This window comes from Peromyscus californicus, unplaced genomic scaffold, assembly GCF_007827085.1.
Source record: "Peromyscus californicus insignis strain IS unplaced genomic scaffold, ASM782708v3 Scaffold_7__1_contigs__length_154581171, whole genome shotgun sequence".
NCBI classification, from domain to species: domain Eukaryota; kingdom Metazoa; phylum Chordata; class Mammalia; order Rodentia; family Cricetidae; genus Peromyscus; species Peromyscus californicus.
The window spans coordinates 106,063,286-106,086,069 of NW_026294595.1; the positions used below are offsets into that span (position 1 = coordinate 106,063,286).

Below are 22,784 nucleotides of genomic sequence, written 5' to 3' on the forward strand. Positions count from 1 at the left end.
CCACAGTTTTGGAAACATGATGAGCAAGGAGAAGAGAGAGTCTGCCAGTAAGGAGGACCTTGCCAGAGCAACTTTGATCACCATCACCAACAACATTGGCTCCATAGCAAGAATGTGTGCCCTTAATGAAGTAAGGGAACATGAGATTGTTCTGTTACTCTAAGGGGAAATGTTGACTTTCCTAAATGCGTCCCCCCTCAGCCTTACACAGTGTCTGTCTTCTTACAGTAGTGCCCAAATGTAGTTACTCGGGGTAGACTTTAAATATGAACTTTACACTCTTGAGGAACAGATTCATCTTCATTGACGCCCCCCCCCCCCCCCGCCCCCCATCTTTTTTCTTCCTGAAGAGGAGTGCTTCTCTTTACTGCTAGGAGCAAATGGCTTCTTCTGAGGAAAAAGTAGAAGGGGTTCAGGAAGGAGGCCAGAGTTGAGCTGGGGGTGCGATGAATGATGGGTAACAATGCTGAATCTAGATGCTGTGTTTGCTGGGTGCTGTTGAGGTGTGGAAAGGAATTCACAGGAAGCCACTGACGCTGGGAGAAGACTGAGCGGTCAGAGGAAGGCCCACCTTGGTTCCCCTCCACCTCAGCAGAGCTGTCTTCGTGCTTTCAGCTTCTTTACAGTGCTGCCTTGTAGCATTCAGGTCAAGCAGCATTGTACAGGGCTATGAAAGAACCAAGAATGGGCTGCCCTTAGGAAGGAGTATCTAGGATCCAGTTGGTGCAGCGTTATGGCTTGTCCCTATTGACACACTTTGGTTTAAAGTTACTCTTCAAATAATTTAGACATGTACCTTAAAAGGAGACTTCAAGGCCCAAAGGATTTGCCTAAATTTTAATTTAGAAGATACTATATACCAGATTAAAAAAAAATACTTCATTTGAGTAACATTTTTTCTTTTATCACGTACTTTTTCTTGTGCTTAAGTATTTTAAAATTTTTAGTTGATGTGCATACATTGTGTTTTTATTTTTTTATTTTTTTTTTTTAAGATTTATTTATTTATTATGTATACAGTGTTCTGCCTGCATGTACACCTACAGCCAGAAGAGGGAACTAGATCTCATTACAGATGTTTGTGAGTCACCATGTGGTTGCTGGGAATTGAACTCAGGACCTTTGGAAGAGCATCCAGTGCTCTTAACCTCTGAGCCATCTCTCCAGCCCACATTATGTTTTTAACCTGAAATACATGGTTTATAGCTGAATTTTGTGTATGTAAGTGCATGTGTGTACTTGCACAAGTGTGAAGGTCAGAGGACAACTTAGGGTGTTCCTCAGGTTCTATCCACCATGGATTTTGTTTGTTTTGTTTTGTTTTGTTTTGAACTGGCTATCAAGACCGGGCTGTCCTCAAACTCCTAGAGATCTGGCTGCCTCTGCCTCCCTAGTGCTGGTATTAAAGTTGTGTGCTACCATGCCTGGCTCACCTTAATTTTTGAGACAGGGTCGCTCACTGGTTGAAACTTGTTAATTAGCCTAGGGTGACTGGCCAGTGAGTCCCTGGGATCTGACTGTCTCTGCCTCCCCAGTGCTGGGATTATAAACTTGCCATTGCCCCTGCTTTCTTAGGTGGATTCTGGGGAACTCAACTCAACTCTTCACACTTGCATGGCAGATACTCTACTGACTAAGCTACTTTCCTAGGTCATGGCTGTATATTTGATCAGATTCTTATTTTGTCATAAATTATTCAAATAGAGCTGGGCATTTGGTTTTTTGGAAGTGGTGACTGTGGTAAGTATTTTGAAGTATGAACTTGTTCTTTGGTTGTTTCATTCTTGATACAGGGCTGACTTGGGGGTGACCGTTCTGATCATCCTGCGTTGTGATTATACTTGTGGATTCTGGTAGAGATTGCTGAGGAGCTTTGTACAGGGATGTCCCTTTTGCGAATCTTTAGCATTGATGGCTGGACAGCTTTACTGAATGTGAGGGTGGAATTTCAGGTGGGCTTTGTTAGACAGCTCTGAGACTTTGCTTATTTGGTTCATAGCTGAAGCTGAACTGTTTTTAGCTGTCACATACCTTGCATAATTTGCTTCTCTGTGTCAAGCCCTCTTTTGGGTTAGTTATTTTCTTCTTGACCAGATACCTGACAAAAGTACCTTAGCAGGATTGATGTTGGCTCCCAGATTGAGAGTCTGTCGTGGTAGGGAAGGTGTGGTTGTAGGAGTGACCTGTGTGGAGTGGGGCTGCTCATTTACATCTGGATATGCCAGGAAACAGATGAAGGCTGGTTCAGCTGACGTTTCAGTCTATAGGATGGTGTCGCCCACACTCAAGGCAAGTCTTTTCTTAATTACTCCTCTGGAAATGCCCTTGTAGACCAAAGGTGTGTCTCACTAATGCTTCCTACTCCAGTTAATGCTGACAATTAGTATTGCCCATCTGGAGGTTATCCCTTGTCAACTTGTCACCTAAGCACCTCACTTTAAATCTAACATTCCACCTCTTACCCTTAATGTCTTTTTTTCCTCTCATGTTCATCTGAGTGTCAGCAGAGTCTTCCTTTCACATTACATATGCTCCTCATTATCAGCTGTTTTTGTCTTCCTCAGAACCCCTCCCTCCTTTTCCCCATATCCCCCATCTACCACATGTCTTTTTTTTTTTTTTTTTTTTTTTTAATTGTTGTTGTTTGTGGCCCACTGCATTTACTCAGAGTTGCTTGCATGAATGAGGCCTTATTTACTTGAGTACGGTGGCTTGGTTCTGAAGCTGGGCGTGGAGAACCATGCCTTTAATCCCAGTACCCAGGTGGCAGAGGTAGGTAGGCAGATGGCTGGTCTACAGTGTGATTTCCAGGCCAGCTGAGGCTACATAATGGGAATCTGTCTCAGAAACAAAGCAGAACAAAGTTGGTTCTGAGACTTCCCTCATAATGGTGAGGTTCTGTCAAATCAAAATGTAGAGTACAGTTTCCAGTATAATGAGGCAGAATAAACATTTCCATTCTGTAATGGAGGTGCAGGTGCATAGCAGGAAAACATCGGACTATGTAACAGAATAGGATAAATGCCAACCTTTGCAGCTCCGTGCCCACCACGGGGCTCCTGATGGCATCATTTAGGTTTCTGCAGGCTTTCAGAATTCTCTTCCCGCTATGGTGGTGGCAGTTGTAGTTTCTCTCTTGAGCTGCCTTCACATGGAGTCTACAGTTTTCCTTGGCAAATATCCCATGCTCCTGGCATCTCCAGTGTTTTAGAGTCTACATTGCAACTTAGACTTCACCTAAACTGTTTCACGTAGTCGCCTCTTGGAGCCTCCTTGGAGGGAATTCAACCCAGTCCCACATTGCTTGGCCCCATTAGCTTTCTGGGGCCGTGGTGCAAACTTCAGTGACCCCATAACTCTTGGATTGTCCCAAAAACTTTTATTCGTTTGTTTGTTTATTTGTTGTGTGTGTGTGTGTGTGTGTGTGCGCGCTTGCATGTCAAAGGTTGTGTAAAATCAGAGGATAGCTTTTGGGAATTGATTCTATCCGTCCAACATGGTGAATCAAACTCAGCTTATCAGGCAAGTGTCCTTACCACTGAGCCATTTTAACAACCGATGGTGATGCCTGCCAAACAGTACTACATGGAACCCCTGCTGACTCCTGCCTTCAGCTCTAGATGTAGCTATGCCTCATCTCTAATAGTGACAGAAGTCTCTGAGTGGCTGCGTGGCTGAAACCTAGGAAAACACTGTCCTGGGCAGGCAGCCCTTGGAGGCCTTGTTCAGGCAGTCATCTTTTAAATGAAAGTTTTTCTAATAAGTTTGCACTGTTGTGCCCTGGAGCTTTTGAAGGTGCGGGTCTTAACCTCAGAGTACCTTTCTGTTGTCTTGGTGCACTATCCCTGGTTTCTCTGTAATGGCAATAATCTCTCTAACAATTAGAGTCATTTTACCTGGATTCATGCTCTTTTCTTTGAAATTGCCCATTTTTCACATCTCTTGGGTGCTTCAGGTTCCAGACTCCTCCACATCTCTCCAGTGGTCTAGAAGGCCTATGTACCACGGTGTTATTACAATAATGGCCTCATTTCTTGGTACCAATTTCTTTTAAAATATAATTATTATTGTATATGTGGGGTGGAGTGCCCGTGTGTGATGGCATGCTTGTGGATGCTAGAGGGCAACTTGTGGATTGGTTCTGGTCTAGTTTTATGTGGGTTGGTTCTGGGATTGAACCCATGTCATTAGGCTTTGAGGTAAGCGTTTTTACCTGATATGCCATTTCACTGGCCTGTTGGTACCAGTTTTCTGTATTGCTTTCCTATTTTGTTTTCCTCCTTTTTTCTCTCTCCCTCTTTTCTCTTTGTTTTTTCCTCTTTTCTCCTCTGTCTCTGTGTCTCTGTCTCTGTCTCTCTCTCTTTCTGCTTATACATGTGAATGTGTAGATGTGCATATCCATGCTCGTGTACATGGAGACCAGAGCAGGACTCTGCATGTCTTCCTTTATCTTTCTACATCTACTGCCTTGAAATAGACTGAGCTCTCAGGATCCACTGTCTTGGACCCTGGTGCTGTGGTTACAGGCATGTGCAGCCAGTCTGGCTTTTCATGTAGATGCTGTGTAGGCCCTCCCTCACACTTGCAGAACAAGCACCTTCTCTGTCTCCCTGGCCCTTGGTGTCCTTTTTATGTTGCTGAAACTAAATCCTGGCAGGAGCAACTTAGGGGAAGAAAATTTACTCATGGTGGGGAAGGCATGGCCGTAGGAATTGCTTGTACTTGTGGCAGTGTGAATGGGAGGCTCTTGATCACAAGTGGATGGACCAGGACTGAGAGGGAGAGAGGGAATGCTGCTGCTCGGCTGGCTTTCTCCCCTCAGAGTGCCGTCACAAACTTAGAGTTGTGCTCACTATGCCATAGGGTGTCTAATCTAATCGGGTGGACAGAATCAGTCATCGGCTTCTATTCATTTTCTTTAGCTTACGGTTACATTTTCCTTGTTTATCACATTTAACATGGTCTTTTTCATAATCTTTCGGTGGGGCAAGCTTGGAGTGGGCCCAGAATTGTCTGAATATCAAATCTCATTAGATAGGAACCAGTTGGGTTGAATTGGATCCAGTCAGGTTGCTCTGAGAACTATGTGATGCTGCTGGGTGGAGCTTTATGAGAGAAGATAAGTCAGAGCGTGAACTCACTGCCACTTTTCTGTGCTCAGAACATTAACCAGGTCGTGTTTGTCGGCAATTTCCTGAGAGTCAACACAATCGCCATGCGGCTTCTGGCATATGCTCTGGATTACTGGTCTAAGGGGCAGCTGAAAGCACTGTTTTCAGAGCATGAGGTGAGTGACTTGTTTCCCGGGACTGTCACATCAGTACAAGGACTGACCTGGGCTGCAGTGTTCTAACTGTGCAGTGGTCTGGGCTTTTACTGTTGTTTCTGAAAACTATTTCTTACCAAATGTAATAAGGGAGGTGTTCAGCTAGTTTAAGTTTAAGCAATTTTTTGTTGTTGTTTGAAACAGGGCCTTCCTATGTAGCCATGGATGTCCTGGAACTTGCTATACAAATCAGGCTGGTTTGAACTTTTACAGTCTCCCTAACCTCTGCCTCCCAGTGCTGAGATTACGGGCATGAGCAGTTTAAGTGGTTTTAAAGAAATGGGTTTTTTTTTGGTGGTGTCAGGTCGGACGCAGGGCTGTGCATATGTAGGCAAGGGTTCTGTCATTCGGCTGTACCCTTAGGCCAGAGGAAGGAGTACCGATGGACATTGCCCGCTATCACTGATGCTCGAAACAAGCCATCTGGTCAAGTATCATTTACATATGTATGTATATTCTAGAAGTGAATAGATGATAATAAAAGCATTCCACCCTGGAACCACACTACAATGAGAATGTAACACTGGCCAGGCCGTGGTGGCACACACCTTTAATTCCAGTACTCTTGGGAGGCAGAGCAGGTGAATCTCTTGAGTTCAAGACCTGCCTGGTCTACAGAGTTCCAGGACAGCCAGGGCTATGCAGAGAAACTCTGTCTTGAAAACAGAACCACAACATGACACACGCACACGGCTAGAAACCAGGATGGAAAGGAGTTGGGGTGCTCAGCATGAACTCCAGTCTTGGGAAGTGCCTCTCTCCCTCTTCTTCCCTTTTTGGGGACAGTTGGACAGCAGCCCTGGACGGGTGTTTCTCTTCCTTCCCTTTGGTGGGTGGGTAGTTGTTTTAGTTCATGTGTTGTTGGAGCTTAGATAATAATGTGACCCCAAACATTAGTGAGATTTTAATATGTGCATATTTAAATGTTTTATTACTTGATAAAGGCTCTTTAAAGTTATTTTAAAACTTGCTTACAGAAATCCGCCTGCCTCTGCCTCCCAAGTGCTGGGATTAAAGGTATGCTACCACTGCCCAGCTAACAATTTTTATTCTAATATAAAGCAAAATAAAATAGGTCAAGTATCAGCCGGGCGGTGGTGGCACACGCCTTTAATCCCAGCACTTGGGAGGCAGAGGCAGGAGGATCTCTGTGAGTTCGAGGCCAGCCTGGTCTACAAAGTGAGTTCCAGGAAAGGCGCAAAACTGCAGAGAAACCCTGTCTCAAAAAACCAAAAAAAAAAAAAAAAAAAAAAAGGTCAAGTGTCATAGAAATAGAAATATGGGAAGGATTATAAACTGTAAGAAACTTAACAACAATTAGTACCAATTTACTAATATAATAACCTTATGAATTAAAAATGCTGAGCACAGTAGCACATGACTGTAATCCCAGCACTCAGGAAAGGAGGCAGGAATCATTACAAGTTCAAGGGCAACCTAGTCTACACTTTGAGACTATGTCGCCATAGTGAGTTCCAGGACAGCTAGAGCTGTTACACAGAAAAACCCTGTCTCAGAAAAAAAGTTTGTTTTATCTTAGTGTCATTTATCTCTTGCACAATTTCTACCAAAAGATTGAACCTTTTGCTAGGTAAAACATGGAAATTAGTTTCATAGGATAATATCCCATCCGGGCTAAACAATCTCTGGGCAGCAAATTTGAAACTTTGAGGGTTTTTTGATTAGATGTGGTACAAAAGTAAGTCTATGCAGCTACTTTAAAGTCTGGAAGATTCCCAACCAGAACCGTGTCTGGTCCCTAGCACTTTGGATAAGGGACTCAGCCTGTAGCCACACCTTCACGGGATTCTGTTCTGCTGTTCTCGCTGCCTGCTCATTGTCCCTTCCCCCAACTTGGGCCGTTTGTTCTTGGCATCTTTGCTTACAGTCGGTCGGGCTTCTGACTTGCATGTTGATGCCTGTCCTTCATGATTTCAGCCCCTCTGGGTCCTGGGACACTTGTGTGCCCTCTCATGACATGACAAAGTGGTTGCTTCAGCAGTTGTGGAGGTGTGGTGTGCTTTCTTCTCAAGCCTCCCCTTTCTTAATAATTTCCAAAGTGCTAAATAGCCTACTGTGACCTTTTTCTTTTTTATTCTTTCTTTTTAAAAAATATTTTTATTTTATAATTAATTTAATTTTACATATCAGTCACAGATTCCCCTGTCCTCCCTCCTCCCACCCCCCAGCCTTCCCCCACAATCCACCCCCGTTCCCACCTCCTCCAAGGCAAGGTCTCCCCTGGGGTGTCAGCCCAGCCTGGTAGATTCAGTCGAGGCAGGTCTAGTCCCCTCCTCCCTGCACCAAGGCTGAGCAAAGTGTCCCAGCATAGGCCCTAGGTTCCAAAAAGCCAGCTCATGCACCAAGGACAGGTCCCGGTCCCACTGCCTGGGGGCCTCCCAAACAGTTCAAGCTAATCGACTGTCTCACTTATCCAGAGGGCCTGGTCCAGTTCCATGGGGGCTCCTTAGCTATTGGTCCACAGTTCATGTGTTTCTACTAGTTTGGCTATTTGTCCCTGTGCTTTTTCCAATCATGGTCTCAATATCTCTTGCTCATATAATCCTCTCTCTCGCCGGTTGGACTCCTGGAGCTCCACCTGGGACTCGGCCGTGGATCTCTGTATCCACTTCTATCAGACACTAGATGAGCAATCTATCGTGACAGGGTGTTCGGCCATCCAATCACCAGAGTAGGTCAGCTCAGGCACTCTCTCGACCATTGCCAGTAGTCTATAGTGGAGGTATCTGTGGATTTCTGGAGACCTCTAGCACTCTGCAAGCTGGGCAGTGGTGGTGCATGCCTTTAATCCCAGCATCAGGATTAAAGCAGAGCCAGATGGATCTCTGTGAGTTCAAGGCCAGCCTGGTCTACACAGTGAGTTCCAGGACCTTTTTCTTTACTCAGTAGTAGGTCCTGTGTTTTCCGTGGAACTCAGCATCATAGAACTTGGTTGTGTTGTTTGTCTTTCTTTCATTTGTTACTTTGTTCTTTCATTATAAAATAAATCTCAGACACAGGGAACTACTTACTTAGAAGCTGCATCACTTAGCACTGAGTACCCTTGGGTTTGGAGTGATGGGTTCCTGACCGTTGCTGAGTCTGTCCCCACTTGGTTAAGTGACTCCTACAGTTTGTTGCCTTCCTCCTTTTTTAAAAACTGAGAAATAGAGAGACAGGGACCTTTTTAGGTATAATATTTAGTGTGTTCTTTAGAATCCACCACCAGGACTTGAGGATTTTCCTGTTTCTCTTTCCGTTTTTGTTGTTGTTTTGGGGATTTAACCCTGACCTTATGTTCTGGCCTGATGGCCTGCCACAGAGCCACAGCCCAATCCAGTTGTTTGTTCTGACAACACTTTAATTTCTGACCTCCTGCTTGGAGACTGATGCGGTCTGTCCTTGGTGTGATTCTTCCCATTCCTGCTGCCATTCGCTTTCTGTTGTTGAGTGTTTTGTCTCATTTAATATTGTTTGTCCTTTGTTTTTTGGTTTGGTTTCAGGTTCCTGTCTGAGCCCACTCCTTACTGCTGGAGACAGTAGGGCATGTACCTTTTTTTTTTTTTTAATTTTTTATTTTTTGAACTTGGTCTCACTAAGTAGCAGGGCTGGTCTGGAACTCTGCAGACCAGGTTATTGAACTCACCTTCCACCCTTATCCCCTCCTGTCCAGGTAGATTTGGACTCTTTCCACTTCTCCCTCCCTTTCAGACCATTCAGGCTTTCAGCCTCTGGGATTAAGCTAAGTGTCTCTTCTCTCCTTCAGTCTTTGGCTGTTGGAAATGGACAAGCCTTTGCCCCAGGACAGGACAGCCACCATCTGTCTTGTTAGGGTTTTATTGCTGTGAAAAACACCATGACCAAAAGCAGCTTGGGAAGGAAAGGTTTATTTGGCTTACATTTCCCTGGTAACAATCCCTCGAGGGAAGTCAAGGCAGGAACTCAAACTGGGCAGGAACTTGGAGATAGGAGCTGATGCAGAGGCCATGGAGGATGCTGCTTACTGGCTCGCTCCTCATGCTTGCTCAGCCTGCTTTCTATGGAACCCAGGACCACCAGCCCACCCAGGGACAGCACTGCCCACAGTGGGCGGGCCCTCCCACACCAATCACTAATCAAGAAAATGCCAGATAGACTTGCCTACAGGCTAGCCTAACTGGAGGCATTTTCTCAGTTGAGGTTCCTCTTCTCAGATGACTCTAGCTTGTGTCAAGTTGACAAAAAACAAAACAAAACCCCCAAAAACTAACCAGAACAAAATCCTTGCCAGATCTGAGCCTTGCTTCCCTCAGCTGCCCTAGTGCCCACTCTTCTTGTTGGGCATTTCCAATATCCAGCCCTCCCTGAAAGGGCGTTCCTTAGGGTTCTCTAGACTGGATGTGCCCTGTGCTCAGGAACCAAATGGGTCAGGTGTCAAAGGGACATGCTAGCTTTACTTAATATAGTAATTATACTTGTGGGAGTTAAAAATGACCTCATGCGGTTGGAGGGATGGCTCAGGGGCTGACAGTACACACTGCTCTTGCAGAGGACCTAAATTTCATTCTCTGCACCAATGGTGGGTGGCTCACAACTGTCTAACTAACTCCAGCTCCAGGGGATCTGACGCCTCTGGTTTCCGTGCACCTGTACTCACATGCACACTTCCCATACATATTTAGAAATTACTTTAAAAATGATCTGACTTGTGGTGTATCATTTTTTTCAGGGTTATTTTGGAGCTGTTGGTGCACTCCTTGAGCTGTTGAAGATACCCTGACTGTTACCCAGAGGACTTCCTGAAACTTACCACAGGGCCATCTGTGGACTTCAGTTTTTTTTTTTTTTTTTTTTTTTTTTTTTTTTTTAAGAGACTTATGTTTTATGATCGTGTACTACCCAAATCAGAGCAAGAAACAAATGTATTTTTCTAAGTCATCAAGATAAATTCTTAAAATTCTGTCTAACCTAGCAACCAGTAAGCAATTTTTTTCTTTTTCCCTGTCTAGACAGTATGAAGAGTTGCTGTTTATAAGCTGTTGTTCTTCGGGGTAGCACTATTAACTCCAAGGTGCTTTGAACTCTCAGCATCACCCACTGGGTATGCAAAGGAGAGTTGTCTGTATTTCTGCCAGCAGCTGACTGTTTGTCCTGCTGAAATGTGTGCTAGAATCTAACCAGTTTCGTCAGTATGCCGCTTGGAGGTGTTAGCATACTGAAGATGGTTTATTTCAAGGTTCTGCAAACTTGGCAGGTTTGTTCTGCACCTCATGCTCAACAGGAATTTTGGAAGGGCACTTCCTATCCTTTACACTGTTACCCTTAGGTCTGTGTGGAAAGACAAGACTTCTGGTGGAATTCCCTTGGGTAGGTGATTAGGCACCTGATGGAAGTGGTAAGAAGTGCCAGTCCTTTCATACTGAGTGGCAGAGGAGGAACAATGTTTACCGAATGACTTATGGTCTTCAGCATGCTGGCATGTGGGGTACTTGTGGGGAGTTGACTCAGAAGATTGCTGAGATGGCCGGGCCGGGAGTCACTCTTGATAGGGGCTGGACCTTTCTTCTGTGCAAAATTTAAGAAGCTCTCCCTGCTTTCATATTGTGTACACTAAGAGCTGCATTGAAGCTGAAGGCAAGGAAGGGGCTGTCCACAGTAGCCTTGCAGCTGGAATGGAGACCTTAAACTCTGGCTAGGAATATGTGTCTGCCATTCAGCTGTGGGTTCTGATGCCAGCTTTAGGGCAACAGAAGGCTCTTGTTGGTTTGGGCCATGGGAGCTGGCTCGTCTCCTTGATGGTTCCCAATTCCCACAGGGACATCTGCCTTTTAACATGTGCTTTGGCCCATTGGACTTCTTGTGCCATTGGGCTGTTGCAGGGATGGCTGAGACTCCTCAAAACGGACTCTCCACCTACCATTAGTGCCAGGAAGTTTCTCCATTTGTGCAGGGTCCTAGTTTACCCTACCACCCCCTTGGGTGACTCCTGTGAAGTTACCACTGCCCAGGGACTGGGCTGGCTTACGAAGCACCTGAGCTGTGTTGTCTACACCTTGGCTATTTGACAGTTGTGGCCAGTACTTTGTATTCGTTACTTCTGTCTTCTTACATTGAAGAGCAAGCCAAGGTCACAAGCAAGGGGATGAATGGGACTGTTCTGTTCTGCACCCCTCACTACTCATCTGTTTCTTCTTCCCTCATGTTCAGCCCAGTGTCGTTCCATGGAAGGGTTCTTTTATTTTTTGAGACAGTGTCTCCTGTAGTCCAAGGTAACCTCAAGCTTGCAATAGTGCATTATAGCTGAGGCTGGCTTTGAATTGCTGATTTGATCCAGTTGCTTCCAAATCTGAAGTGCTGGGATTATAAGTGTGCACCACTAGTACAGCTCCACTGTAAATACAGAAGGTGTTTGAGGGCCTCATCTTAGCTAGTTCTAACCTGCTTCCCTGGCAGCCGTCTCCTGATTGACTTACTCTGACAGTTCCACTCTCAAGCTCAACTGGGTCTCTAAGCTGTCCTCCTGTTGGTCCCAGCATCGTCTGCAGAAATGTACACATTGCATCTCAGGGCCACCTCTGACCTGTCAGCTGCACCCAGTGGCTGTTGGAAGCATCTTTTCTCTCATCTGTCTAGTCCTGTAGTTCCTTTGGTGGCCAAAAGTTCCATCTCACCCCTCCCAATCAGGTAGAAAGGAGGGTTTGTGACCACGGAACACAGAGAAAGATGGGAGAAGGATGGCCTGTGTGAAGAGGAAATGCTTTGTGGGCCCCAGGGGCTGGATGTAGGAGGTAAGAGACAGGAGGTGCTGAGGGCAACTAGGTTTGATTTCAGAGTGCCTGGTTTTGAGAACCCCCAAAGCAAGAGAGGACATTTGAATTAGAGACAAAGCAGAGGATGTGAATATAGGTAGGAAAGTGAGGAGTCAGTGAACCCCCAGAGCATGAGAAAATGTGGAAATGGGCAGTGAAGGAGCAGGCTGCAGGGAAAACAACCTGGGGTAAGGAGACCTGGGAATCAGAGAGCAAGGTGCTAAACAGGCACTTGATAGGAGGGATAGAAGGGTTACAGGGTTGCCTAGAAGTAGGTCCAGGATTATATGTGGCCTTGGTAAAGGCATGGGCTGAAGCTGAGCAGCAGGGAGCTGCTCACTGCCTTGTGAGTGTTAAGGGAGGAAACAGCCACTTTGCAGGACTTTGAGGGTTAAGGTTGGGGCAAGTTCTAGAAGTGTTGCGGACTGTCAAAGGACAAAGCTATACATCAAACCACCCCAAGTTCTGGTCGTTACAGTAGGTAGATGGTGTGATCTGGCTTCTTGCTGTCAAGGCCTGATGCAGTTCCCCCCATCAGTGTGCCCCACCTTATCTCACACCAGAGGACAGGTCAGAGGTTGTTCAGTCTATCAGTTTCATGCCTACCAGTGCATAAGTTGACAAGCACATAATACAAAGTATTTCAAAATCTGCCCTTTATTTACAGTGTTTGGGTCAATTACATACATGCATGTTTTATTTTTAAACAAGTGATTAGCAAAAAATGCATTAAAGTTTTAAAATAGCAATTAAATATACAAAAATATAGCTTACAAAAAACCAATGTTTAAAAATATTCTGCTGCAGAATTCTTAGTGTACAAACAGTCTATGAAACCTGAGGTTCAGCATTTCATAAACCTTTTTTGAGGGAGTTACATCTAGTAAATAAGCCCCAAAGGGCTAAACTACAAGACTAAAGTGCCACTCTCCCACTTTCCTGGTCATGACTTGTCAAAAGACCCAGAGGCACCAGTTCCAGGCCATCACCAGGAAGATGCTCTGCTTCTCCACATCAGCCAGGCTGGAGTGGAGTGGGTGGTGCTGAAGTTTCAACCGCACAAGTCCCTTAACACTGATGGGGCCCGTGTTCTTAGCTACATCGTGTCTTTCAAACAGCAGGGGTATTTTCCCTGACCCCGGGAACAAAGGAACTAAGAATGTGGATACTTGCTTGGTCTAACTAGAATAAAAGCATTTTGCAGCAATTTGGATTCTAAAGCTGAACTTGAAAACAGGCTGACAAGTGTTCAACTCAATTAGTGTACCCAAGTCCTGTTAATCTTATTAAAAAGTCTTTACCTGGCATTTCAGGTCCTCATCTCTAAGATTTAGTCAGATACTGTGATGCTTCCATTGTAGGCATTTTTTTTTTTAAAGGATTCATTTTTATGTGTATGAGTGTTTGCTTGCATGTATGTGTGTGTACCTGGTGCCCTCAAATGCCAGAAGAGATCTTCGGGAACTGAAGTTACAAATTGAAGTTGTGAGCCACCATGTAGGTGCTGGGAACTGAACCTGGACCCTCTGGAAGAGCAGCCAGTGCTCTTAGGTGATTAACCAGGCTACAGGTTGTGTGAAGTACCAGAAGGATAGGTCTCCTCTTTTCAAGGTTCATCTTGGGTGAGCACAGGCACACTTTATTCACTGGGCTGCTGCTTGGGCTGCAGGGAAGCAGGTGAGTGGGCAAAGACTTTGGGTGGTGGATGCTGAAGAGCAAGGCACATGTCTGCTTTTCCCCTTATGGTTGCCTGGAGGAGGCTGCTTTAATTTTTACCTTAGAAGAGGGCAAAAATGAACTTAGAAAAAAAGCAATTTCTGTTAATCAGAAAGTTGGCTGAGGGGATTATTCTGTAGGAAGTATTTGCTTCTATAGTGTCTCATTTGCAGACACTTAGATGTAATGACTCTTAGCCCTGGGGACTTAGGAGACCTCTACCTGGATACATGTTCTCCTAAGTGACCAGAGTGGCTTGAGAGGCAGCTGGTCCAGGCACCTGAGACTGTTTGGTGCTAAGGGGAAGTCTGTCATCCTGGAGAGAGTATGTAGGGAAATCAGCTGTGCTGTTTTATTAGGGGTAAGGGACGGAACTGTAAAGCAATCTACACAAAAGGAATGTGAATGCAAGAACAGCCTCCGCTTCTGGCTCACCTCTCGTATAGATTCCTTAACTTCTGGGATGGCTTTCTGTATAAAGTCTCTCAACATGTGTGCGTGTGTGCACCATGCACACCCCCCCACACCCCACCCCTGAAAGGAGACAAAAGGAACAAATAATGAATTGAGTGCTCATGGCATAGAGTTTTGCAAGGAAGACAACTACTGTGGTATGTGAGTTTGTGGAGGATTACCTATTCAAAGACTCAAAGGAAGACTGAGCAACCATGTCAAGATTCAATGTGGAGGCTAGGCATGGTGTCCCACCTTTAACTGCAGCAGATGCAGAGGAAACTGATCTGATTTTGAGGTCAGCCTGGTTTACAGTTTCAGGACAACTGGGAGTACATAGAACCTGTTTCAAAGATTGACTGCCCCATAGTTCAGGAAGTTCTTGAGTTTGTCACCAGGAAGGTATGTGCTATCAGCAGCTCCTGGTTCCCCCATGCCTGTGCCCACCAGACTGGACTGGCATGTCTTCTAGGAACCTTGCTACAATTTCTGGATGGTGGCTAAGGAAAGGAGGCTCTGAGAGGCTGACTTGAAGAAAAGCACAAAGCAAGTGAGCAGTGAGTGGACAATTCAAACTAGTGCAAGTCCTTCTGCATAGACCTCCCTGGAACCTCTATGGACATCTCAAATTCCCAGAAAATAAGTGCTGGAGGTGTTCAGCACAGCTGTTTGAAGTCAGATAGCATGCTTTGGAACAGAGCCATGGAAAAGATCTTTTGTCAAGTCTTGTCAAGAACAGTATTTGGCAATGGTGGGAGGGCGCCTGTATTCCTCAGTATAAACCTCACCCGGAGGCCATCTGTCCTACTTGGCTGTTTTGTCCTGCTTCCTGGTTAGGTAAGCACATGCTACAAGAACCTTAATGGTCAGAGATAGGCCAAACTAAATTACACTTGGCAAAGCAAAACAGATGCCAACTTCTCATAAGTTAGTGACTCAAGTAGGAATCTGGTTACAGTAGGTTTTGTTTCATTTCCAGTGCCAGCTGCATTCAACTGACTCCCAGGTAACAACGATCACATGAAGTCCAGCTAGGGCTGAGTTATGCTCCACTAACCCATAGCCCTTAAGACACTTGAGTTCAAATAGTCCAAGAGTAGACCCAAATCCTCATACATCCACATAAAGATGACCAGAAACTTAGGAAATGATGGCCTCACTGCAGGTTTGGGCCTGAGCAGAGTATGGCTCAGCCAACTGCAGATGCACAGGAAACACTGGTGAAGGGACCTAGACATCAGGTGTAAATGTTGGGTTGCTGCGGCTAGCAAGGGCCAGAATGACTGGGAGAGGTATGGCTGGGCTGCTGCAGCAGGAGGTGATCACCAAGCCGAGGAGGAGATGAGAAGCATACTTTGCACAGTTGCAGCTTGCAGCTCAAGGAATGGCTTAGGAAGCAATCACATGGACAGCGGCTGGGCAGATACGGTTAGAGGACCTCATTCAGGCCCAGCAGAATGGGGGTCCTGGTGCAGAGCAAAGCACCCCTAGTACTCCTCTAATGCTAATTCAGGTTGCACACCAAGCACCTCAACCTGTCTGGAGGTCTGAGGAGCAATTTTGCCTTTACAAATACAGAGCTTTGGTGAAGCTGGCTTTTTAGCAGTAAGGACAGGGATAGAAAAGGCTGCAGCTAAAGGTCGGGATTCTGTAAAAGCTGTGAGTAATAATTTACAGTACTGACCATACAGTAATCTTTAAGGGGACATTTCCTTATTGTATCCAATTATGCAATATGAAATGATGGATATAGCCTATAACAAAACTAGGCCAGAAGAAGCCCACTTCTGGCATTGGTCATTGAAAACATTTCACTGTAAACAGTGTTTGGGCATTTGACTCTGGTGCTACAAACATAACAGAAGCAAGAGGAACACAGGCATGAATTCTTGGGGCTAATCAGGCTAAGGCTCTCAGAAAATGGTTCTCACTTCCTTGCTCTATATAGGAATCCAGATGGGGACAGGCAATTCTCACCAACCAGATTTGTAATTTTCCAAATGGACTCTGCCAAGAACTACCCCCTAGTCCCCTTTTGCGAAGAGGATCTCACTATGAAGCCAAGGCTGGTCTCAAATTTGTGACCTTGCCTGCCTCAACTGGGACTATAGGGTTGTGTGTACCATTTGGCTTCCTTTAGCACTTATTAGACAAATAGGAATTTTCTTCCCCATCTGACCTCAGCTACTGGAGGCAGAGGCAGGTCCCCTCTCATTCTAAGATTGGGTAAATGCCAAGAACAGTAGCAAAGCCCCCCCCCCCCCCAATCCTCTCCATGCCAGACTGTACTTCCTGCAAAACTTCCTCCTCACAACTGGGACAGCAGGGCAGAGCAGTTGATGAGGCATTACAGTGGCACTGTTATGACGAGGGAGGGGAGAGCAAGCTGTGTAAAAAGAATGTTCTGTGCTTTACACGGCTAATTTACAGTGTCCACAAGGCCTATTGGAGGCAATTATCTCTAGAAAAGTTGGACAGAAAAAGCCAAAGAGCAGCATGCATTTCTCCTATAAAAACACCTTCAGTTAGGAATCTGAAGTCCAAATAACTGAGGTACACACCAATAGAAGGCCAGCCATGCAGGAGCTTGCTCAAACTATTTACAACTCCAAGTGGCTCACTGGCTTCAGGCTTCAGAATTATAGGGAGCTTATTTGGGATAAATGTTTAAAAATGTAGCAAGACATTTTTCTTATGAAGAGAAGAGGAGAGAAGCAGAGTGTCGGCGTCCTGGTCATCCAGGTGGGTAGGGACTGGCCTTGCTGAGAAGGCAGCTCCTCTTTGGAGCCATCTGAGGGGCCCAGAGAGACTCCTCAGCAAGTGGGGCTGAGGACAGCAGCTATAATGAAACCATACTGCATTTGTGGGGTACGTGAGCAGTACCCTGGCTCCTGGGTTACACAAGACAGTGGAGGTTCTGGGTCAAGCTCCTTCGGGTATTACTGATTACTAGTAGGGAGACAAGAGGAATGGCTCCTGACCAGGCCTTTCCAAGTGTATCTAATGGCTTCAACTCGGAAGATTTGACAGCAAGTGTGAACTCTGTGTGTGTCGAGAAGTTCTGCTGCTGCTGTTCCCATAGTCTTCAGGTTCCAAGAAGGCCTTATTAAAGGAATAGAACCTGAAGAGCCTTGCAGAGGCTGCTTCACCGAACACTAGCAGCCAGTTGTGCTTCAGCTGATGGAACAGCTGGTTTAACGACTCAGGATGCCAGGAGGGTTTGTGGCAACAGATGCAGGTGTTCTGCACAGCAGCTTACAGGTCCACAGGTGGGTATGGCATTAAAGTCCCATTCTCAGTTCCGTTCTCTAAGACCTGTGTTATCTTCCCTTCTGGTTGATGTGGAGGTGCCTGGGAGACAGCAAGAGATGCTCAGGAAACCGGAAACCAGACCTGCAGGCTCATCCACTCCTCTTGGCCTAGGGTGATGTCAGAGTGCTTTGGTTGTCACAAGATCCAGATGCCTAGGGTCTCAGCGTGCCTGGCTCAAGAGTTCTTAATGAGGCAAAGGACGTGACAGTGGGTGCCCCAGGCAGAGAGCAGCCTAAGCAAAGTCTGTTGTATTCCTCCTGGCTCCACACTGATGTATCCAGCAAGTCTGATCCTTACAGCGGGCTATACAATGTTCTCTGCCCCGGGGAGGGGCTCTTGAGGCGGACCACGGTCCTGTTTACTGTGCAGCTGGGCCAGCTGCAGCACTGGCATGTTGCACAGGGGACACACTTTGCGGACTTCCAGCCACTTAACAAGGCACCTGCAGAACAAGACAGCCAGGTGGAAGACATCAGCTCCAGACTTAAGAGTACACGAGGAGTCTGGGGTGGGATCTCGGCCCTATTGTCCACATCACCCTCTGACAAGCCAGAGCTTTCTATCTCCCACAAAGTAACAAAGGTACCACAACCAGCTCATGACACTGTGAGTCATGTGTGTCTTCTATAAAGTATGCTGATGAAGGAAAGCAGAAAAACAAAAAATTCTAATAAAAGAAACCCATTTTTTCTGAAGGAGATAGGAATGTGTCTGTAGAAAGGAAGGTGGCCCTACATCACCATGTATAGCCACACTATTGTGACTTAACTGGTTTTGATTAAAATACAGCGTCAAGAGATGGAGACAGTTGTTGGAGTGTTCCAGCTGGAGACTGTTTATAGAGGTGTAGGATGGGCTGGATCTCTGCCCGAGCCTGCAGTGGTAGTCACGTTCCATTCCCTGGTCCCTCCCAATGTCACATCCACATGCCTGTGCCCCACCCTGTGCAGTGCTGTCAGCTTTCTGCATTACAGACCAACTGTGAAGCCGTCAAGCCTGGCTGGCAATGCCCCATAGCTCACAGTAAGTTGAATCACACTAAATAACTCCATAGCAATACTCACTTTCTGTGGAAGGCATGCTTACATGGGCAAATCCCCAGCTCATCTCGAGGCTTGAAGTCCTCTAGACACACAGCACAGAGCTGAAAGGTAAAGTCACAAGTGAGGCCAGTGTCTACCACAAAACATGGTGTGGGGTCCTAAAGTTCAGCTAAGCAACAGGACATAGGACTTCCCTAAGGCTCCTAGTGAGGATCAGGCCGCACACTCTGCTACGTCTGTAGTTAAAGTCAGCATACAGAACAGTATTAGAAGCAGTCCTTAAAGTGGGCATGTTGAGTTGTGCCTATAAGCCCTTGGGAGGCTGAAGCAGAATTGTGAATTCAAGGACAACCTGGGCTACAGATAAGAACCTATCTCAAAAACAGCCTCTGAAAAAATCTTGAGACTTTGTGTAAGGGTTAACTACTGACTGGCTTTTAGAAATCAGTCTAAAAGCCTATCAGTCTATCAGGCTTTTAGAAATCACCTAGGATACACTAGGTATTTCCAGAGAGGTCTAACTGAGGAGGAAGACACACCTTAAGTGTATACCACACTGAATATAAAGAGAAGGGGCAGGAAAGCCTGGTGAGCATCAGTGTGTGTTTCTCTGCTTCCTACTGGAGTCCACAGTGTGAGCTGCTCGTGCACCTACAGTTGCTCAAGCTTTTCTGGCTGCCAGGCCTTCACCATGCTGAATGAATACCCAAACTGGGAGCCACAATCAACTCTCTCTCTAAGTGCTGGCAGGTGTTTGGACACAGTGACAATACACGGTGTACCTTACGGTAGTATCACAGAAGAGGCTAGGATGTAGGGAGAGGGAAGGAGGAAGGTGCCCATCTTTTTCAGCTTCTGGAAAGGAAGGTATGCAAGCACACCACGTGTACTAGAAAACCAAGGCTCAAGGAAGGATTATAATACTTAAAAGCAACTTACCTCATGTAAATTCAATTCTTTGACTTTTTCTTTTAATATAACCTGTAAGATAAAAAAAATGCTCTTATGCCCACACACATATGTAGGCATGTACCTTTACCCAGTGGTCACAGTATTTGCCTAGCATGTACTAAGCTAGGGTTTCAATACCACTGCCACATGCACAGAAGTGATTGAAGAATTTCTCAATTCTGCTAAGAAATATATGCATATTTTATATGTGTATATTACACAGGCAGGTAAAACATGTATATATATAGCTCATTTTTCTCACATTCAAATTACAATCTCTTTTACATTTTGAAAAAGAATAACATTCCTTTTTTTTTTTTACACAGGCAGGACTAGTCTGAGATTCACTAGGTAGATAGGACTAGCCTTAAACTCATGGGGAGCTGTCTGCCTCTTCCTGGGTACTGGGATTAACAACATTCTTATAAATGCTCTAAAAAGCACTTTAATTTTATTTTTTTAAAGATATGGTCTCGTGTAGCTCAAGCTGGTCTTGAACTCACTATGTAGCTAATAGTGACTTCTAACCTCGGGTCTTCTTGTCTCCACCTCCTGAATGGCTGGGGTTACAGGTGTGTATCTACGCCCAGTTTAGGTGGTACTGAGGAGTGGACCTTGTGCATGCTCGGTAAGCCTCTGCTAACTGAGCTACATCTCCAGCTCTACTGAATCTTTTTGAGAGTTGGAAAGACATTAACACATGCTCATCTGGATTGTGATGAAATGAGTGGAAGCAATAACCACAATTTGGTAAAGCAGCACTGGCTGATGAGAATTAGTAATTCATAAAAGATTAAAATGTAAAGTGAATTTTAATTTCGGAAGCTTTCTTATTATTATACACCCATCTCCTCAGAAAAATTTCATCTTGATTTGCCCTGGGTGTGTGGTAACAAACAAGCATCAGCCAAAGTGAATGTGACATGGCTAGGATTCCATCAAAAAAGAAAAATCTGAAAACAGACTCATCTTTTAAAAAAATATTTTGGGGCTGGAGAGGTATTAGTAGTTAAGAGCACTGACTATTCTTCCAGAGGACCCAGGTTCAATTCTCATCACCCACATGGTGGCTCACAACCTTCTATAACTCCAGTTTCAGGGGATCTGATGCCCTCATGCCCTCTTCTGGCCTGAGGGTACCAGGCCTGCACATGGTGCAGACAATCATGCAAGCAAAACACCCACACATGTAAAATTGTTTTATTTTGATGAGCATGGGTTCTTTGCTGGCATGTGTATTTGTGCACTATGTGGGTGCCTGTATCTATGGAGGGCAAAAGACCATCAAATCCCCTGGAACCGGAGTTAGTCAGAAGCCATGAGGGTGTGGGAATCAAACCTGGGTCCTCTGCAAGGGCAGCAAGTGCTCTTTGAGCACTGAGTCCCCCAGCCCAGAATAAATTATGTTTATCTTTTTTTTTTTGGCTTTGTGGGGGTTGGTTGAGACAGGGTCTCTGTTGCTCTGACTAGCCTAGAATTCACTGTGTAGACCAGGCTAGCCTCAAGCTCAAAGAGATCTACCTGCCTTTGCCTCTTGAGTGCTGGGATTAAAGATCTGTGCCACTACACCTGGCTATTTAGGTTTATCTTTTTCCCCCCCAAGACAGGGTTTCTCTGTGCAGCTTTGCGCCTTTCCTGGATCTCGCTCTGTAGACCAGGCTGGCCTCAAACTCAGAGATCCGCCTAGCTCTGCCTCCTGAGTGCTGGGATTAAAGGCGTGCGCTACCACCGCCCACCTTATGTTTATCTTAAATGGGAAAATCAGATAAGTTAAATTTGGTGAAAATGTCTGAATTTTGAATGTTTGACATTCAAATAGAAAATGGTTTTGAAGCAAATCACGTTTTCAGAAATTATAAGCAAGCCTACCATCCCGCCACAGAATGATGTGCTAAAAATCTTATTTATCTTAGGACCACGTTTACTGTTCACCTCACTTGATTAGTTCCCAATCAATTTCACCTATTAAATGACCATAAAGGCCAATTTTACTCTATAGTTAACTTATATGCAAACATCTTGTAGATATTCAAGACTATGGTAGAATTGAGACAAAAAGATTCACTCATTTAGACAACTACAACATTCAACTGTCTTAGACTGCCATGATAGTGCTGGAGAGAAACACAGTGGTCATGAACAGGTGTACAATGAGCTCACTTCAGAACCTGCCACCACTACCACCAAAAGCCAGCTGGGATTGTAAAAAACATGGGCGAAAGGCTGGTGACTGAGGAAGAGAACAGTGACTGACGGCTGGTGACTGAGGAAGAGCACACAGTGACGGCTGGTGAGCCGGAGAAAGAGGGCAGAAACACAACACACTGGTCTGCTCTGAGCAGCTGCCGTGCTGTTCATGAAGGAGGAAGACCCATCCGTGGGATGTGCACTGTTAAGTCAGTGGTAACTTGAAGGGTTACAGATGACAACATTTTTCTTCAGCAAATATGGGCTGCAATTCTGTCATTTTATTCTATCATTTAAATTTTCTATAGCTTCAAATAATCCTAATAAAAGAAGATCACATGAGAAAATCAAATTGATCTATTCTGTGCTGCAAACTGGCAAATGAAAAGCTAAGAGGAACCCATGTTAAGCTAATCCCAGTTTAAACTATGGAATCACAGTCTCAAAGTTTATTGAAAAGCACAATAAAAACTAATTGTAATTAAATTTCTCACCTGTTTGTAGGCATAAAATTCTTTGTGTGCTTGATGTCTTAGCCTAAAAGACACAAATGAGCAGGGATATTGAGATTTCAGAGAAAGCAGCTGCAAACCATGGGATAGCACCCGTTCTAGTAAAATCTCACTGAAACAAGGATCTCAATACATCAGATATTCTAATGAAGGTAAGAATTCTGTATGTTAAGGAAAGTCTACTTAGTTAATTTGTCTCATTATTCTTAATTAAAACCAATTTAAGACACATTCAATAAAGTACAAAAATTAAGCACACAGTTCAGAAATTTAAAAAATGCATCTGCTGGATTTTGTATAATAACCACATCACAATATAGGTTATTCCTAGCATCCCTGAAGCTTCTGAAATGATCCCTCCCAATTAGTGTCCACCCTTCACTGGCCCTATTGGGCCTTTTATCACTGATCAATGTAGATTAGCTATGTCTGCTTTCAGGCTCATGCCTGGGTTGCTTGGTGCACCCTCCTTTGTGTTTGGTTTCTTCCAATCTAC

At 45.1% G+C, this 22,784-nt stretch overlaps 2 protein-coding genes across 6 annotated transcripts in view; one reads left to right on the forward strand and one right to left on the reverse strand.

Moving 5' to 3' along the window:
- The window catches only part of Pank2 (pantothenate kinase 2), a 37,478-nt gene extending 27,202 nt beyond the window's left edge, over window positions 1-10,276 (forward strand). For 4 of the 5 annotated variants that reach the window (XM_052726059.1, XM_052726057.1, XM_052726056.1 and 1 more), the window contains 3 exons: window positions 7-130; window positions 5,162-5,287; window positions 10,035-10,276. In XM_052726059.1, the coding sequence (XP_052582019.1) occupies window positions 7-130; window positions 5,162-5,287; window positions 10,035-10,085 (301 nt within the window). In that variant the 3' untranslated portion in view covers window positions 10,086-10,276. The remainder of the gene's footprint in view (window positions 1-6; window positions 131-5,161; window positions 5,288-10,034) is intronic. The other variant, XM_052726055.1, reaches the window with a different exon arrangement.
- Window positions 10,277-12,753: 2,477 nt separating this feature from the next.
- Window positions 12,754-22,784, reverse strand: part of Rnf24 (ring finger protein 24) — a 46,530-nt gene continuing 36,499 nt past the window's right edge. The window contains exons 3-6 of the mRNA XM_052726061.1: window positions 22,271-22,313; window positions 19,578-19,619; window positions 18,660-18,739; window positions 12,754-18,037 (exon numbers count right to left, since the gene is read on the reverse strand). Coding sequence (XP_052582021.1) covers window positions 17,899-18,037; window positions 18,660-18,739; window positions 19,578-19,619; window positions 22,271-22,313 — 304 coding nt within the window. The 3' untranslated portion in view covers window positions 12,754-17,898. The remainder of the gene's footprint in view (window positions 18,038-18,659; window positions 18,740-19,577; window positions 19,620-22,270; window positions 22,314-22,784) is intronic.